The sequence below is a fragment of the Hyla sarda genome, unplaced genomic scaffold, assembly GCF_029499605.1.
Source record: "Hyla sarda isolate aHylSar1 unplaced genomic scaffold, aHylSar1.hap1 scaffold_262, whole genome shotgun sequence".
Taxonomy (NCBI): Eukaryota; Metazoa; Chordata; class Amphibia; order Anura; family Hylidae; genus Hyla; species Hyla sarda.
Genome location: NW_026609310.1, coordinates 53,837 through 72,338, shown reverse-complemented (window position 1 = coordinate 72,338; position 18,502 = coordinate 53,837). Strand labels below are relative to the sequence as shown.

The window sequence follows — 18,502 nt, the reverse complement described above, 5'->3', positions numbered from 1 at the left end:
TTTAAATCGCAGAGACCCGGCGCGCGCGCGCCCTAGGGAGCGGGGCCGCGCGCGCCGGGACAGGACAGACGGAGAGCGAGTCAGGTACGGGAGCCGGGATGCGCATCGCGAGCGGGCGCCACCCGCATCGCGAATCGCATCCCGGCTGGAGACGGTATCGCAGCGCACCGGGTCAGTGGAGCTGCCCGGAGCGCTGCGGCAGCGAGAGTGAAGCGAGCGCTCCGGGGAGGAGCGGGGACCCGGAGCGCTCGGCGTAACAGTACCCCCCCCCTTGGGTCTCCCCCTCTTCTTAGAGCCTGAGAACCTGAGGAGCAGACTTTTGTCTAGGATATTGTCCTCAGGTTCCCAGGATCTCTCTTCAGGACCACAACCCTCCCAATCGACCAGGAAAAAGGTTTTCCCTCTGACCTTCTTGGAGGCCAGTATCTCTTTAACGGAGAAGATGTCCGAGGAGCCGGAAACAGGAGTGGGAGAAACAAACTTAGGAGAGAAACGATTGATGATAAGTGGTTTAAGAAGAGAAACGTGAAAGGCATTAGGAATTCGAAGAGAAGGAGGAAGAAGAAGTTTGTAAGAGACAGGATTAATCTGGCACAAGATTTTGAAAGGACCAAGATAGCGTGGTCCCAATTTGTAGCTAGGGACACGGAAGCGGACATATTTAGCGGAGAGCCATACCTTGTCTCCGGGAGAAAAAATGGGAGGAGCTCTTCTTTTTCTATCAGCAAACTTCTTCATGCGTGATGAGGCCTGTAAAAGAGAATTTTGGGTCTCTTTCCATATGGTGGAAAGATCACGAGAAATTTCATCCACAGCGGGCAAACCAGAGGGCAAGGGAGTAGGGAGGGGGGGAAGAGGGTGACGGCCGTACACCACAAAAAATGGGGATTTGGAGGAGGATTCAGAGACTCTGAAGTTATACGAAAATTCGGCCCATGGTAGAAGATCTGCCCAGTCATCCTGGCGGGAGGAAACAAAATGGCGTAAATAATCACCCAGGACCTGGTTAATTCTTTCTACTTGCCCATTGGATTGAGGATGATATGCAGAGGAAAAGTTTAATTTAATCTTGAGTTGTTTACAGAGAGCCCTCCAGAATTTTGACACGAATTGGACGCCTCTATCCGAGACGATCTGCGTGGGCAACCCGTGAAGACGAAAAATGTGTACAAAAAATTGTTTTGCCAACTGAGGCGCTGAAGGAAGACCAGGAAGAGGGATGAAATGTGCCATCTTGGAGAATCGATCAACGACCACCCAAACAACAGTGTTGCCACGGGATGGGGGTAAGTCCGTAATAAAGTCCATACCAATCAGAGACCAAGGCTGTTCGGGGACAGGCAGAGGATGAAGAAGACCAGCGGGCTTCTGGCGAGGAGTCTTATCCCGGGCACAAACAGTGCAGGCTCGTACAAAATCCACAACATCCGTCTCCAGAGTCGGCCACCAATAGAAACGAGAGATGAGTTGCACGGATTTCTTGATACCCGCATGACCTTCGAGATGGGAGGAGTGACCCCAATTGAGGATTCCGAGGCGTTGGCGTGGAGAAACGAAGGTCTTCCCTGGAGGAGTTTGCCTGATGGAGGCTGGAGAAGTGGAGATCAGGCAGTCAGGTGGAATGATGTGTTGCGGAGAGAGCTCTACTTCCGAGGCATCCGAGGAACGAGAGAGAGCATCGGCCCTAATGTTCTTATCGGCAGGCCGAAAGTGAATTTCAAAATTAAATCGGGCAAAGAACAGAGACCACCTGGCCTGGCGAGGATTCAGCCGTTGGGCAGTCTGGAGATAGGAGAGGTTCTTGTGATCGGTGTAAATAATAACTGGAAATCTTGATCCCTCCAACAGATGCCTCCATTCCTCAAGTGCTAATTTAATGGCTAGAAGCTCTCGGTCCCCGATGGAGTAGTTCCTCTCAGCTGGAGAGAAGGTCCTAGAAAAAAAAACACAAGTAACAGCATGCCCGGAAGAATTTTTCTGTAGAAGGACCGCTCCAGCTCCTACAGAGGAGGCATCAACCTCCAATAGGAAGGGTTTAGATGGGTCAGGTCTGGAGAGCACGGGAGCCGAAGAAAAGGCAGACTTGAGCTGTTTAAAGGCGTCTTCTGCTTGAGGAGGCCATGACTTAGGATTGGCATTCTTTTTGGTTAAAGCCACGATAGGAGCCACAATGGTGGAAAAATGTGGAATGAATTGTCTGTAATAATTGGCGAACCCCAAAAAACGTTGGATAGCACGAAGTCCGGAGGGGCGTGGCCAATCTAAGACGGCAGAGAGTTTGTCTGGATCCATTTGTAGTCCCTGGCCAGAGACCAAGTATCCTAGGAAAGGAAGAGATTGACATTCAAACAGACATTTCTCCATTTTGGCATACAGTTGATTGTCACGAAGTCTCTGAAGAACCATGCGGACATGCTGGCGGTGTTCTTCTAGGTTGGCAAAAAAAATCAGGATATCGTCCAGATATACAACAACACAGGAATATAAGAGATCACGAAAGATTTCATTAACAAAGTCTTGGAAGACGGCAGGGGCGTTGCACAGGCCAAAGGGCATGACCAGATACTCAAAGTGTCCATCTCCGGTGTTAAATGCCGTTTTCCATTCATCCCCCTCTCTGATGCGAATGAGATTATAGGCACCTCTTAAGTCCAGTTTGGTAAAGATGTGGGCACCTTGGAGGCGATCAAAGAGTTCAGAGATGAGAGGTAGGGGGTAGCGGTTTTTTACAGTGATTTTATTAAGACCGCGGTAGTCAATGCAAGGACGTAGAGAGCCATCTTTTTTGGACACAAAGAAAAATCCGGCTCCGGCAGGAGAGGAAGATTTGCGGATAAAGCCCTTCTTTAAATTTTCCTGGATATACTCAGACATAGCAAGAGTCTCTGGGACAGAGAGAGGATAAATTCTGCCCCGGGGTGGAGTAGTACCCGGGAGGAGGTCAATGGGACAGTCATAAGGCCTGTGAGGAGGTAAAGTCTCAGCTTGTTTTTTGCAAAAAACATCCGCAAAGTCCATATAGGCCTTAGGGAGACCGGTTACAGGAGGCACCACAGGGTCACGGCAGGGAGTACTGGGAACCGGTTTAAGACAGTCCTTAGAACAAGAGGGGCCCCAACTCTTGATCTCCCCAGTGGACCAATCCAGGGTAGGGGAGTGGTGTTGAAGCCAGGGTAGTCCAAGGAGAATTTCGGAAGTGCAATTGGGGAGGACCAAAAACTAAATTTTTTCATGGTGAGATCCGATGCACATTAGGAGGGGCTCCGTGCGGAAACGTATGGTACAGTCCAATCTTTCATTGTTAACACAATTGATGTAGAGAGGTCTGGCGAGACTGGTCAGCGGGATGTTGAACCTGTTGGTGAGAGAGGCCAAAATAAAATTTCCTGCAGATCCGGAATCCAAGAAGGCCATAGTAGAGAAGGAGAAGGTAGAGGCGGATACCCGCACAGGCACAGTAAGACGCGGAGAAGCAGAGTTGACATCAAGGGCTGTCTCACCTTTGTGCGGGGTCAGTGTACGTCTTTCCAGGCGGGGAGGACGGATAGGACAATCCTTCAGGAAGTGTTCGGTACCGGCACAGTACAGGCAGAGATTCTCCATGCGGCGTCGTGTCCTCTCTTGAGGTGTCAGGCGAGACCGGTCAACCTGCATAGCCTCCACGGCGGGAGGCACAGGAACGGATTGCAGGGGACCAGAGGAGAGAGGAGCCGGGGAGAAAAAACGCCTTGTGCGAACAAAGTCCATATCCTGGCGGAGCTCCTGACGCCTTTCGGAAAAACGCATGTCAATGCGAGTGGCAAGATGAATGAGTTCATGTAGGTTAGCAGGGATTTCTCGTGCGGCCAGAACATCTTTAATGTTGCTGGATAGGCCTTTTTTAAAGGTCGCGCAGAGGGCCTCGTTATTCCAGGATAGTTCTGAAGCAAGAGTACGGAATTGTATGGCGTACTCGCCAACGGAAGAATTACCCTGGACCAGGTTCAACAGGGCAGTCTCAGCAGAAGAGGCTCGGGCAGGTTCCTCAAAGACACTTCGAATTTCCAAGAAGAAGGAGTGTACAGAGGCAGTGACGGGGTCATTGCGGTCCCAAAGCGGTGTAGCCCACGACAGAGCTTTTCCAGACAGAAGGCTGACTACGAAAGCCACCTTAGACCTTTCAGTGGGAAACTGGTCCGACATCATCTCCAAGTGCAGGGAACATTGAGAAAGGAAGCCACGGCAAAATTTAGAGTCCCCATCAAATTTATCCGGCAAGGATAGTCGTAGGCCTGAAGTGGCCACTAGCTGCGGAGGAGGTGCAGGAGCTGGCGGAGGAGATGATTGCTGAAGCTGTGGTAGTAGCTGCTGTAGCATCACGGTTAGTTGAGACAGCTGGTGGCCTTGTTGCGCTATCTGTTGTGACTGCTGGGCGACCACCGTGATGAGGTCGGCGACAACTGGCAGAGGAACTTCAGCGGGATCCATGGCCGGATCTACTGTCACGATGCCGGCTGGCAGGAGGTGGATCCTCTGTGCCAGAGAGGGATTGGCGTGGACCGTGCTAGTGGACCGGTTCTAAGTCACTACTGGTTTTCACCAGAGCCCGCCGCAAAGCGGGATGGTCTTGCTGCGGCGGTAGTGACCAGGTCGTATCCACTAGCAACGGCTCAACCTCTCTGGCTGCTGAAGATAGGCGCGGTACAAGGGAGTAGACAGAAGCAAGGTCGGACGTAGCAGAAGGTCGGGGCAGGCAGCAAGGATCGTAGTCAGGGGCAACGGCAGGAGGTCTGGAACACAGGCTAGGAACACACAAGGAAACGCTTTCACTGGCACAATGGCAACAAGATCCGGCGAGGGAGTGAAGGGGAAGTGAGGTATAAATAGGGAGTGCACAGGTGAACACACTAATTGGAACCACTGCGCCAATCAGCGGCGCAGTGGCCCTTTAAATCGCATAGACCCGGCGCGCGTGCGCCCTAGGGAGCGGGGCCGCGCGCGCCGGGACAGGACAGACGGAGAGCGAGTCAGGTACGGGAGCCGGGATGCGCATCGCGAGCGGGCGCCACCCGCATCGCGAATCGCATCCCGGCTGGAGACGGTATCGCAGCGCACCGAGTCAGTGGAGCTGCCCGGAGCGCTGCGGCAGCGAGAGTGAAGCGAGCGCTCCGGGGAGGAGCGGGGACCCGGAGCGCTCGGCGTAACAGCCCTATTGATCTCCTTCCTGGTACTACTCCACCCTGGGGCAGGATCTATCCTCTGTCTGCTCCTGAGACTCAAGCCATGTCAGACTACATCCAGGAAAATTTAAAGAGGGGATTCATCCGCAAGTCTTCATCCCCTGCCGGAGCAGGGTTCTTCTTTGTCTCCAAAAAAGACGGTTCCTTACGGCCGTGCATCGATTACCGCGGTTTAAATAAGATCACTATAAAAAAACGCTATCCCCTACCTCTTATCTCGGAACTCTTTGACCGCCTACGTGGCGCTAATGTTACGCCGAGCGCTCCGGGTCCCCGCTCCTCCCCGGAGCGCTCGCTACACTCTCTCCGCTGCAGCGCTCCGGTCAGATCCACTGACCCGGGGCGCTGCGATTCTGCTGCCAGCCGGGATGCGATTCACGATGCGGGTAGCGCCCGCTCGCGATGCGCACCCCGGCTCCCGTACCTGACTCGCTCTCCCTCGGTCCTGTCCCGGCGCGCGCGGCCCCGCTCCCTAGGGCGCGCGCGCGCCGGGTCTTTGCGATTTAAAGGGCCACTGCGCCGCTGATTGGCGCAGTGATTCCAATTAGTGTCTTCACCTGTGCACTTCCCTATATCACCTCACTTCCCCTGCACTTCCCTGCCGGATCTTGTTGCCATTGTGCCAGTGAAAGCGTTCCTTGTATGTTCCTAGCCTGTGTTCCAGACCTCCTGCCGTTGCCCCTGACTACGATCCTTGCTGCCTGCCCCGACCTTCTGCTACGTCCGACCTTGCTTCTGTCTACTCCCTTGTACCGCGCCTATCTTCAGCAGCCAGAGAGGTTGAGCCGTTGCTAGTGGATACGACCTGGTCACTACCGCCGCAGCAAGACCATCCCGCTTTGCGGCGGGCTCTGGTGAACACCAGTAGTGACTTAGAACCGATCCACTAGCACGGTCCACGCCAATCCCTCTCTGGCACAGAGGATCCACTACCTGCCAGCCGGCATCGTGACAGTAGATCCGGCCACCAATAGAAGCGGGAGATGAGTTGCACAGATTTCTTGATGCCCCCATGACCAGCGAGATGGGAGGAGTGACCCCATTTGAGGATTCCGAGGCGTTGGCGTGGAGAAACAAAGGTCTTTCCTGGAGGAGTTTGCCTGATGGAGGCTGGAGAAGTGGAGATCAGGCAGTCAGGTGGAATGATGTGTTGCGGAGAGAGTTCAACTTCTGAGGCATCCGAGGAACGAGAGAGAGCATCGGCCCTAATGTTCTTATCGGCAGGATGAAAGTGAATCTCAAAATTAAATCGGGCAAAGAACAGAGACCACCGGGCCTGGCGAGGATTCAGCCGTTGGGCAGACTGGAGGTAGGAGAGGTTCTTGTGGTCGGTGTAAATAATAACTGGAAATCTTGATCCCTCCAGCAGATGCCTCCATTCCTCAAGTGCTAATTTAATGGCTAGAAGCTCTCGATCCCCGATGGAGTAGTTCCTCTCCGCCGGAGAGAAGGTCCTAGAAAAAAAACCACAAGTGACAGCATGCCCGGAAGAATTTTTTTGTAAAAGAACAGCTCCAGCTCCCACTGAGGAGGCATCAACCTCCAATAGGAAGGGTTTGGAAGGGTCAGGTCTGGAGAGCACGGGAGCCGAAGAAAAGGCAGACTTGAGTCGTTTAAAGGCGTCTTCCGCTTGAGGAGGCCACGACTTGGGATCGGCATTTTTTTTGGTTAAAGCCACGATAGGAGCCACAACGGTAGAAAAATGTGGAATAAATTGCCTGTAATAATTGGCGAACCCCAAAAAGCGTTGGATAGCACGGAGTCCGGAGGGGCGTGGCCAATCTAAGACGGCAGAGAGTTTGTCTGGATCCATTTGTAGTCCCTGGCCAGAGACCAAATATCCTAGAAAAGGAAGAGATTGGCATTCAAACAGACATTTCTCAATTTTGGCATAGAGTTGATTGTCACGAAGTCTCTGAAGAACCATACGGACATGCTGGCGGTGTTCTTCTAGATTGGCAGAAAAAATTAGGATATCGTCCAGATATACAACAACACAGGAGTATAACAGATCACGAAAAATTTCATTGACAAAGTCTTGGAAGACAGCAGGGGCGTTGCACAGGCCAAAGGGCATGACCAGATACTCAAAGTGTCCATCTCTGGTGTTAAACGCCGTTTTCCACTCATCCCCCTCTCTGATGCGGATGAGGTTATAGGCGCCTCTTAAGTCCAATTTAGTAAAGATGTGGGCACCTTGGAGGCGATCAAAGAGTTCAGAGATGAGGGGTAGGGGGTAGCGGTTCTTAACCGTGATTTTATTAAGACCGCGGTAGTCAATGCAAGGACGTAGGGAGCCATCTTTTTTGGACACAAAGAAAAATCCAGCTCCGGCAGGAGAGGAGGATCTACGGATAAAGCCCTTTTTTAAATTTTCCTGGACATACTCAGACATGGCAAGAGTCTCTGGGGCAGAGAGAGGATAAATTCTGCCCCGGGGTGGAGTAGTACCCGGGAGGAGGTCGATAGGGCAATCATAAGGCCTGTGAGGAGGTAGAGTCTCAGCTTGTTTTTTGCAGAAAACATCCGCGAAGTCCATATAGGCCTTAGGGAGACCGGTTACTGAGGGAACCACAGAGTCACGGCAAGGGTTACTGGGAACCGGTCTTAGACAGTCCTTGGAACAAGAGGGCCCCCAACTCTTGATCTCCCCAGTGGACCAATCCAGGGTTGGGGAATGAAGTTGAAGCCAGGGAAGTCCAAGGAGAATTGCCGAGGTGCAATTGGGGAGGACCAAAAGTTCAATCCTCTCGTGATGAGATCCGATGCTCATTAGAAGGGGCTCCGTGCGGAAGCGTATGGTACAGTCCAATCTTTCATTGTTTACACAATTGATGTAAAGGGGTCTGGCGAGACTGGTCACTGGGATGTTGAACCTGTTGACGAGAGAGGCCAAAATAAAATTTCCTGCAGATCCAGAGTCCAAGAAGGCCACGGTAGAGAAGGAGAAGGCAGAGGCAGACATCCGCACAGGCACAGTAAGACGTGGAGAAGCAGAGTAGACATCAAGGACTGTCTCTCCTTTGTGCGGAGTCAGCGGACGTCTTTCCAGGCGGGGAGGACGGATAGGACAATCCCTCAGGAAGTGTTCGGTACTAGCACAGTACAGGCAGAGGTTCTCCATGCGGCGTCGTGTCCTCTCTTGAGGTGTCAGGCGAGACCGGTCGACCTGCATAGCCTCCACGGCGGGAGGCACAGGAACAGATTGCAGGGGACCAGAGGAGAGAGGAGCCGAGGAGAAGAAACGCCTCGTGCGAACAGAGTCCATATCTTGGCGGAGCTCCTGACGCCTTTCGGAAAAACGCATGTCAATGCGAGTGGCTAGGTGAATAAGTTCATGTAGATTAGCAGGAATTTCTCGTGCGGCCAGAACATCTTTAATGTTGCTGGATAGGCCTTTTTTAAAGGTCGCGCAGAGGGCCTCATTATTCCAGGACAATTCTGAAGCAAGAGTACGGAATTGTACGGCATACTCGCCAACGGAAGAATTACCCTGGACCAGGTTCAACAGGGCAGTCTCAGCAGAAGAGGCTCGGGCAGGTTCCTCAAAGACACTTCGGACTTCCGAGAAGAAGGAGTGTACAGAGGCAGTGACAGGATCATTGCGGTCCCAGAGCGGTGTGGCCCATGACAGGGCTTTTCCGGACAGAAGGCTGACTACGAAAGCCACCTTAGACCTTTCAGTGGGAAACAGGTCCGACATCATCTCCAGATGCAGGGAACATTGGGAAAGAAAGCCACGGCAAAACTTAGAGTCCCCATCAAATTTATCCGGCAAGGATAGGCGTAGCCCAGGAGCGGCCACTCGCTGCGGAGGAGGTGCAGGAGCTGGCGGAGGAGATGACTGCTGAAGCTGTGGTAGTAACTGTTGTAGCATAACGGTCAGTTGAGACAGCTGTTGGCCTTGTTGCGCTATCTGTTGTGACTGCTGGGCGACCACCGTGGTGAGGTCAGCGACAACTGGCAGAGGAACTTCAGCGGGATCCATGGCCGACTCTGGAGACGGATGTTGTGGACTTTGTGCGAGCCTGCACTATCTGTGCCCGGGATAAGACTCCTCGCCAGAAGCCCGCTGGTTTTCTTCATCCCCTGCCTGTCCCCGAACAGCCTTGGTCTCTGATTGGTATGGATTTTATTACTGATTTACCCCCTTCCCGTGGCAACACTGTTATTTGGGTGGTCGTTGATCGATTCTCCAAAATGGCACATTTCATCCCTCTTCCTGGTCTTCCTTCAGCGCCTCAGTTGGCTAAACAATTTTTTGTACACATTTTTCGTCTTCACGGGTTGCCTACGCAGATCGTCTCGGATAGAGGCGTCCAATTTGTGTCTAAATTCTGGAGGGCTCTGTCTTTCTTCTGCATATCATCCCCAGTCCAATGGACAAGTAGAAAGAATTAACCAAGTCTTGGGTGATTATTTGCGACATTTTGTTTCCTCCCGCCAGGATGACTGGGCAGATCTCCTTCCATGGGCCGAATTCTCGTATAACTTCAGAGTCTCTGAATCTTCCTCCAAATCCCCATTTTTCGTGGTGTACGGCCGTCACCCTCTTCCCCCCCTCCCTACCCCCTTGCCCTCTGGTCTGCCCGCTGTGGATGAAATTTCTCGTGACCTTTCCATTATATGGAGAGAGACCCAAAATTCTCTCTTACAGGCTTCTTCACGCATGAAGAGGTTCGCGGATAAGAAAAGAAGAGCTCCTCCCGTTTTTTCCCCTGGAGACAAGGTATGGCTCTCCGCTAAATATGTCCGCTTCCGTGTCCCTAGCTACAAGTTGGGACCACGCTATCTTGGTCCTTTCAAAATTTTGTGTCAAATTAATCCTGTCTCTTACAAACTTCTTCTTCCTCCTTCTCTTCGTATCCCTAATGCCTTTCACGTCTCTCTTCTTAAACCACTCATCCTCAACCGTTTTTCTCCCAAATCTGTTCCTCCCACTCCTGTTTCCGGCTCCTCGGACATCTTCTCTGTCAAAGAGATCTTAGCCTCTAAAAAGGTCAGAGGGAAAACTTTTTTTTTAGTGGACTGGGAGGGTTGTGGTCCTGAAGAGAGATCCTGGGAACCTGAGGACAACATCCTAGATAAAAGTCTGCTCCTCAGGTTCTCAGGCCCTAAAAAGAGGGGGAGACCCAAGGGGGGGGGTACTGTTACGCCGAGCGCTCCGGGTCCCCGCTCCTCCCCGGAGCGCTCGCTACACTCTCTCCGCTGCAGCGCTCCGGTCAGATCCACTGACCCGGGGCGCTGCGATTCTGCTGCCAGCCGGGATGCGATTCACGATGCGGGTAGCGCCCGCTCGCGATGCGCACCCCGGCTCCCGTACCTGACTCGCTCTCCCTCGGTCCTGTCCCGGCGCGCGCGGCCCCGCTCCCTAGGGCGCGCGCGCGCCGGGTCTTTGCGATTTAAAGGGCCACTGCGCCGCTGATTGGCGCAGTGATTCCAATTAGTGTCTTCACCTGTGCACTTCCCTATATCACCTCACTTCCCCTGCACTTCCCTGCCGGATCTTGTTGCCATTGTGCCAGTGAAAGCGTTCCTTGTATGTTCCTAGCCTGTGTTCCAGACCTCCTGCCGTTGCCCCTGACTACGATCCTTGCTGCCTGCCCCGACCTTCTGCTACGTCCGACCTTGCTTCTGTCTACTCCCTTGTACCGCGCCTATCTTCAGCAGCCAGAGAGGTTGAGCCGTTGCTAGTGGATACGACCTGGTCACTACCGCCGCAGCAAGACCATCCCGCTTTGCGGCGGGCTCTGGTGAAAACCAGTAGTGACTTAGAACCGATCCACTAGCACGGTCCACGCCAATCCCTCTCTGGCACAGAGGATCCACTACCTGCCAGCCGGCATCGTGACAGCTAACATCTTCACCAAATTGGACTTAAGAGGCGCATATAATCTCATCCGCATCAGGAAAGGGGATGAGTGGAAGACCGCATTTAATACCAGAGACGGACATTTTGAATATCTGGTTATGCCCTTTGGGCTCTGCAACGCCCCCGCTGTCTTCCAGGACTTCATGAATGAAATATTTTGGGATCTGTTATATACCTGTGTTGTGGTTTACCTGGACGACATTTTGATTTTTTCTTCCCGCCGCCATGTCTGTCTAGTGCTCCAGAGACTCTGTGACAATCAATTATTTGCCAAGATAGAGAAATATCTCTTTGAATGCCAATCTCTTCCCTTTCTAGGTTATTTAGTCTTTGGCCAGGGACTTCAAATGGACCCAGACAAACTGTCAGCTGTTTTAGATTGGCCACGCCCCTCCGGACTCCGAGCTATCCAACGCTTCTTGGGGTTTGCCAATTACTACCGACAGTTTATTCCGCATTTTTCCACCATTGTGGCTCCGATTGTTGCCCTAACCAAGAAGAACGCCAACCCTAAGTCCTGGCCTCCCCAAGCGGATGTGGCATTCAATCGTCTCAAAACTGCCTTTGCTTCTGCTCCCGTACTCTCCAGACCTGATCCATCTAAACCCTTCTTGCTGGAGGTGGACGCCTCCTCGGTTGGAGCCGGAGCCGTACTCCTACAAAAAAACTCTACTGGACATAACATTACTTGTGGTTTCTTTTCTAAAACCTTCTCTCCGGCGGAAAAAAATTACTCCATTGGTGATCGGGAACTTCTGGCCATTAAACTAGCCCTCGAAGAATGGAGGCACCTGCTGGAGGGTTCCAAATACCCGATTGTCATCTACACGGATCACAAGAATCTCTCGTATCTCCAGTCTGCCCAACGGATGAACCCACGCCAGGCTAGGTGGTCGTTGTTTTTTGCCCGTTTTAACTTCGAGATTCATTTTCGCCCTGCTGACAAAAACATCAGGGCTGACGCCCTTTCTCGTTCCTCTGATGCTTCCGAATCGGAAGCCCCCCTGCAACACATTGTTCCTACAGAGTGTCTGATCTCCTCATCTCCAGCTTCTATCAGACAAACACCTTCTGGAAAGACTTTCGTCCCTCCACGCCAGCGCATCAAGATCCTCAGGTGGGGACATTCCTCGCACCTCGCTGGCCATGTTGGCGTCAAGAAGTCCATCTAACTCATCTCTCGTTTATATTGGTGGCCTGCCCTGGAGGCAGATGTCGCTGATTTCGTTCGGGCCTGTACAGTTTGTGCCCGGGACAAGACTCCTCGCCAGAAGCCTGCCGGTCTCCTTCATCCTCTGCCTGTTCCTGAGCTACCATGGTCTCAGATTGCCATGGATTTTATAACGGACCTGCCTTTATCCCATGGCAACACAGTCATCTGGGTGGTCGTTGATCGTTTCTCCAAGATGGCACATTTTATTCCACTTCCAGGCCTTCCTTCTGCGCCACAGTTGGCGAAGCAATTTTTTGTGCACATTTTTCGGCTTCACGGGCTTCCCACGCATATCGTCTCGGATAGATAATTTTTGAGAGCTCTCTGTAATCAACTAAAAATCAAATTAAATTTCTCTTCTTCCTATCATCCCCAATCCAATGGGCAAGTAGATAGAGTTAATCAGATCCTAGGTGACTATTTGCGACATTTTGTTTCCTCCCGCCAGGACGATTGGGCTGATTTTCTACCCTGGGCTGAATTCTCGTACAATTTCAAGGACTCTGAATCCTCCGCCAAATCCCCGTTTTTTGTGGTGTACGGCCGTCACCCTCTTCCCCCCCTCCCCACTCCCACGCCTTCTGGTTTGCCCGCTGTTGACGAAGTTACCCGGGACTTCTCCACCACCTGGAAAGAGACTCAAAAATCCCTCCTACAGGCCTCATCCCGGATGAAGAAGCATGCCGACAAAAAGAGAAGAACTCCTCCTGTCTTTGCTCCTGGAGACAAAGTGTGGCTCTCCGCCAAGTATATCCGCTTCCGTGTCCCCAGTTATAAACTGGGACCACGTTATCTTGGACCCTTTAAAATCAAGTGCCAAATCAACCCTGTCTCCTACAAACTCCTTCTTCCCCCTTCTCTCCGTATTCCTAACGCTTTTCATGTTTCTCTCCTTAAACCGCATGTCCTTAACCGCTTCTCTCCCAAGGTTGTCGCTCCAGCTCCTGTCTCCGGCTCCTCCGATGTCTTCTATGTTAAAGAAATTCTTGTGTCTAAGACGGTCAGAGGTAAAAAAAAAATTCTCTTAGATTGGGAGAATTGCGGTCCTGAGGAGAGGTCGTAGGAGCCCGAGGATAACATCTTCGACAAAGACCTCATTCACAAATTCTCGGGTTCCAAAAAGAGGGGGAGACCCAAGGGGGGGGGGGGGTACTGTTACGCCTCCCGGAGCGCTCGCTGCGCTTACCTGCTTGCAGCGCCCCGGTCAGACCCGCTGACCAGGAGCGCTGCGATAGTGTCTCTGGCGGGGATGCGACCCGCGATGCGGGACGCGCCCGCTCGCGGTTCGCATCCCAGCCTGCTTATTGGACCTGTCCTCCGTCTGTCCAGTCCCGGCGTGCGCGGCCCCGCTCCCTAGGGCGCGCGCGCCGGCTCTCTGAGATTTATAGGGCCAGTGCGCCGCTGATTGGCGCCTGGCCCAAATTAGTAATTTCACCTGTGCCTTGGTCTATATTACCTCACTTCCCCTTCCTTTTATTGCCGGATCTTGTTGTCATTGTGCCAGTGAAAGCGTTCCTTGTATGTCCCAAGCAAGTGCCCCTGACTACGATCCTTGCTGCCTGCCCTGACCTTCTGCTACGTCCGACCTTGCTCTTGCCTGATCCCTTGTACCGCGCCTATCTCTGCAGTCAGTCGGGGTTGAGTCGCTATCGGGTGGAATGACCTGGGGGTTACCTGCCGCAGCAAGTCCATCCCGCTTTGCGGCGGGCTCTGGTGAATACCAGTAACCCCTTAGACTCCGTTCCCCTGGTACGGCCCACGTCATCACCCCACTGACACAGAGGATCCACCACCAGTGTCCTCACAGTACCCAGATCCTGACAATAACATTGGTTAATACCCCCCTGGTGGATCCTCCATTACCTCTTGCTGTTGATGACTTGATCTGCTCCAAGGATGCACTGATCTCCTTCAGGTCTTTATCTGTAGAAAAGGATCAGAAAACATTTTATAAATGATGTAGACATGTTATATATGATGTACAGCCTGAGTATTTCTGTTCTTTCCTTTATAGTCACATGGAGGATACAACAGTTTGGGATATACAATATCTACAGCCATTTCCATACAGTGACATGAATACAAATACACCTTATACAGTCCCCATATAATATTACACATGTAATCCAGACACTCCCCATGTAATATCACACATGTAATACAGACACTCCCCATGTATTATCACACATGTAATACAGACACTCCCCTTTTAATATCACACATGTAATACAGACACTCCTCATGTAATATCACACATGTAATACAGACACTCCCCATGTAATATCATACATGTAATACAGACACTCATGTAATATTACACATGTAATAAAGACACTCCCCATGTAATATCACATATGTAATACAGACACTCCTCATGTAATAACACACATGTAATACAGACACTCCTCATGTAATATCACACATGTAATACAGACACTCCCCATGTAATATCATACATGTAATACAGACATTCCTCCATGTAATATCACACATGTAATAAAGACACTCCCCATATAATATCACACATTTAATGCAGACACTTCCCATGTAATATCACACATGTAATATAGAAACTCCCCATGTAATATCACAAATGTAATGCAGACACTCCCCATGTAATATCACACATATAATACAGACATTATCCATGTAATATCACACATACACTACCGACACTCCTCATGTAATATCACACATGTAATGGATAAACTCCGCATGTAATATCGCAAATGTAATACAGACACTCCCCATGTAATTTAAAAAATGTAATACAGACACTGCCCATAAAATATCACACATGTAATATAGACATTGCCATGTAATATCACACATGTACTACATACACTCCCCATGTAATATCACATTTGTAATACAGACACTTCTCACGTAATATCTCAAATGTAATACAGACAATCCCAATATAATATCATGCATGTCATACAGACACTCCTCCATGTAATTTCACACATGCACTAAAGACACTCCCCATATAATATCACACATGTAATATCACATATGTAATGCAGACACTCCCCATGTACTATTACACATGTAATACAGACACTCCCCATGTAATATCACACATGTAATACAGACACTCCTCATGTAATATCACACATGTAATACAGGCACTCCTCATGTGATATCACATATGTAATACAGATACTCCCCATGTAATATCACATGTGTAACACAGACACTCCTCATGTCATATCACACATGTAATACAGACACCCCTCATGTAAAATCACCCATGTAATACAGACACTCCCCATGTCATATCACACATGTAATACAGACACTCCTCGTGTAATATCACACATGTAATACAGACACGCCTCATGCAATATCACACATGTAATACAGACAATCCCCATGTAATATCACATGTAATACAGACACCCCTCATGTAAAATCACCCATGTAATACAGACACTCCCCATGTCATATCACACATGTAATACAGACACTCCTCGAGTAATATCACACATGTAATACAGACACGCCTCATGCAATATCACACAAGTAATACAGACAATCCCCATGTAATATCACATGTAATACAGACACTCCCCATGTCATATCACACATGTAATACAGACACTCCCCATGTAATATCTCACATGTAATACAGACACTCCCCATGTAATATCATACATGTAATACAGACATTCCTCCATGTAATATCACACATGTAATAGAGACACTCTCTATGTAATATCACACATGTAATACAGACATTATCCATGTAATATCACACATGTACTACAGACACTCCTCATGTAATATCACTCATGTAATGGATAAACTCTGCATGTAATATCACAAATGTAATACAGACACTGCCCATGTAATATCAATAATGTAATATAGACACTCCCCATGTAATATCACACGTAATACAAACACTCCCCATGTAATATCAAAAATGTAATATAGACACTCCCCATGTAATATCACACATGCAATGCAGACACTGCCCATAAAATATCATACATGTAATACGGACATTCCTCAATTAATATCACACATGTAATACAGACACTCCAAATGTAATATCACACATGTAATACAGACACTCCCCATGTAATATCAAAAATGTAATACAGACACGCCCCATGTAATATCACACATGTAATACAGACACTGCCCATAAAATATCACACATGTAATACAGATATTCCTCATGTAATATCACACATGTAATACAGACACTCCTCATGTAATATCACACATGTAATACAGACACTCCTCATGTAATATAATGCATGTAATGCAGACATTCCTCATGTAATATCACACATGTAATGCATTCATTCCCCATGTAATATCACACACGTAATACAGACACTCCTCATGTAATATCTCAAATGTAATACAGACACTCCCCATATAATATCATACATGTAATACAGACATTCCTTCATGTAATATCACACATGTAATAAAGACACTCCCCATATAATATAACACATGTAATATCACATATGTAATGCAGACACTCCCCATGTACTATTACACATGTAATACAGACACTCCCCATGTAATATCACACCTGTAATACAGACACTCCCCAAATAATATGACACATGTAATACAGACACTCCTCATGTAATATCACACATGTAATACAGACACTCCCCATGTAATATCACACATGTTATACAGGCACTCCTCATGTCATATCACGCATGTAATACAGGCACTCCTCATGTTATATCACACATGTAATACAGATACTTCCCATGTAATATCACATGTGTAACACAGACACTCCTCATGTAATATCACACATGTAATACAGACACCCCTCATGTAAAATAACCCATGAAATACAGACACTCCCCATGTAATATCACATGTAATACAGACACTCCCCATGTAATATCCCACATGTAATACAGACACTCCTCATGTAATATCACACATGTAATAAAGACCCTCCCCATATAAAATAACACATGTAATACAGACACTCCTCATGTAATATCACACATGTAATACAGACACTCCTCATGTAAAATCACATGTAATACAGACACTCCTCATGTAATATAAGACATGTAATACAGACAATCCCGATGTAATATCCCACATGTAATACAGACATTCCTCATGTAATATCACACATGTAATACAGACACTCCTCACGTAATATCACACATGTAATATAGACACTTCTCATGTAATAAAGACACTCCCCATATAATATCACACATGTAATATACACAGTCCTCATGTAATTTCACACATGTAATACAGACACTCCTCATGTAATATCACACATGTAATACAGACACTCCTCATGTAAAATCACATGTAATACAGACACTCCTCATGTAATATAAGACATGTAATACAGACAATCCCCATGTAATAACACACATGTAATACAGAGAATCCCCATGTGATAACACACATGTAATACAGACACTGCCCATGTAATATCACACATGTAATACAGAAAATCCCCATGTAACATGACATATGTAATACAGACACTGCCCATGTAATATTAGTCATGTAATTTGAATCTTCCCCATGTAATATACAACCCATAGAGGGAGATTTATCAAAACCTGTTCAAAGTAAAAGTTGCCCATAGCAACCAATCACCTCACTTCTTTCATTTTTAACAAGGGCTCTGTAAAATGAAAGAAGCGATCTTATTGGCTGCTTTGAGCAACTTGTCAATTTTTCCTTTGAACAGGTTTTGATAAATCTCCCCCTAAGAGAATATCTTCATGTAGTTTATATTTTCCTCTTTGTCCTCAGGCAGCACGGATGTTTTATTGGTGTGCTGCCTTTGGACCAGAGGAAAGAAAACATACAGGTAGGATAACATTGGTTAATATCCCCCTGGTGGATCCTCCATTACCTCTTGCTGTTGATGACTTGATCTGCTCCAAGGATGCACTGATCTCCATCAGGTCTTTATCTGTGGAAAAGGATCAGAAAACATTTTATAAATGATGTAGACATGTTATATATGATGTACAGCCTGAGTATTTTTGTTCTTTCCTTTATAGTCACATGGAGGATACAACAGTTTGGGATCTACAAAATCTACAGCCATTTACATACAGTGACATGAATACAAATACACGTTATACAGTCCCCATATAATATTACACATGTAATACAGACATTCCCCATGTAATATCACACATGTAACACAGACACTCCTCATGTAATATC

At 48.7% G+C, this 18,502-nt stretch overlaps 1 protein-coding gene across 1 annotated transcript in view; it reads right to left on the bottom strand.

The window, feature by feature from the left end:
• LOC130324280 (C-type lectin domain family 4 member M-like) overlaps positions 1–18,502 on the bottom strand; it is a gene marked incomplete at its 5' end in the record, with an annotated part of 86,434 nt that overhangs the window by 39,380 nt on the left and 28,552 nt on the right. The window contains 2 exons of the mRNA XM_056553230.1: positions 14,168–14,227; positions 18,183–18,242. Of these exons, the coding sequence (XP_056409205.1) occupies positions 14,168–14,227; positions 18,183–18,242 (120 nt within the window). The remainder of the gene's footprint in view (positions 1–14,167; positions 14,228–18,182; positions 18,243–18,502) is intronic.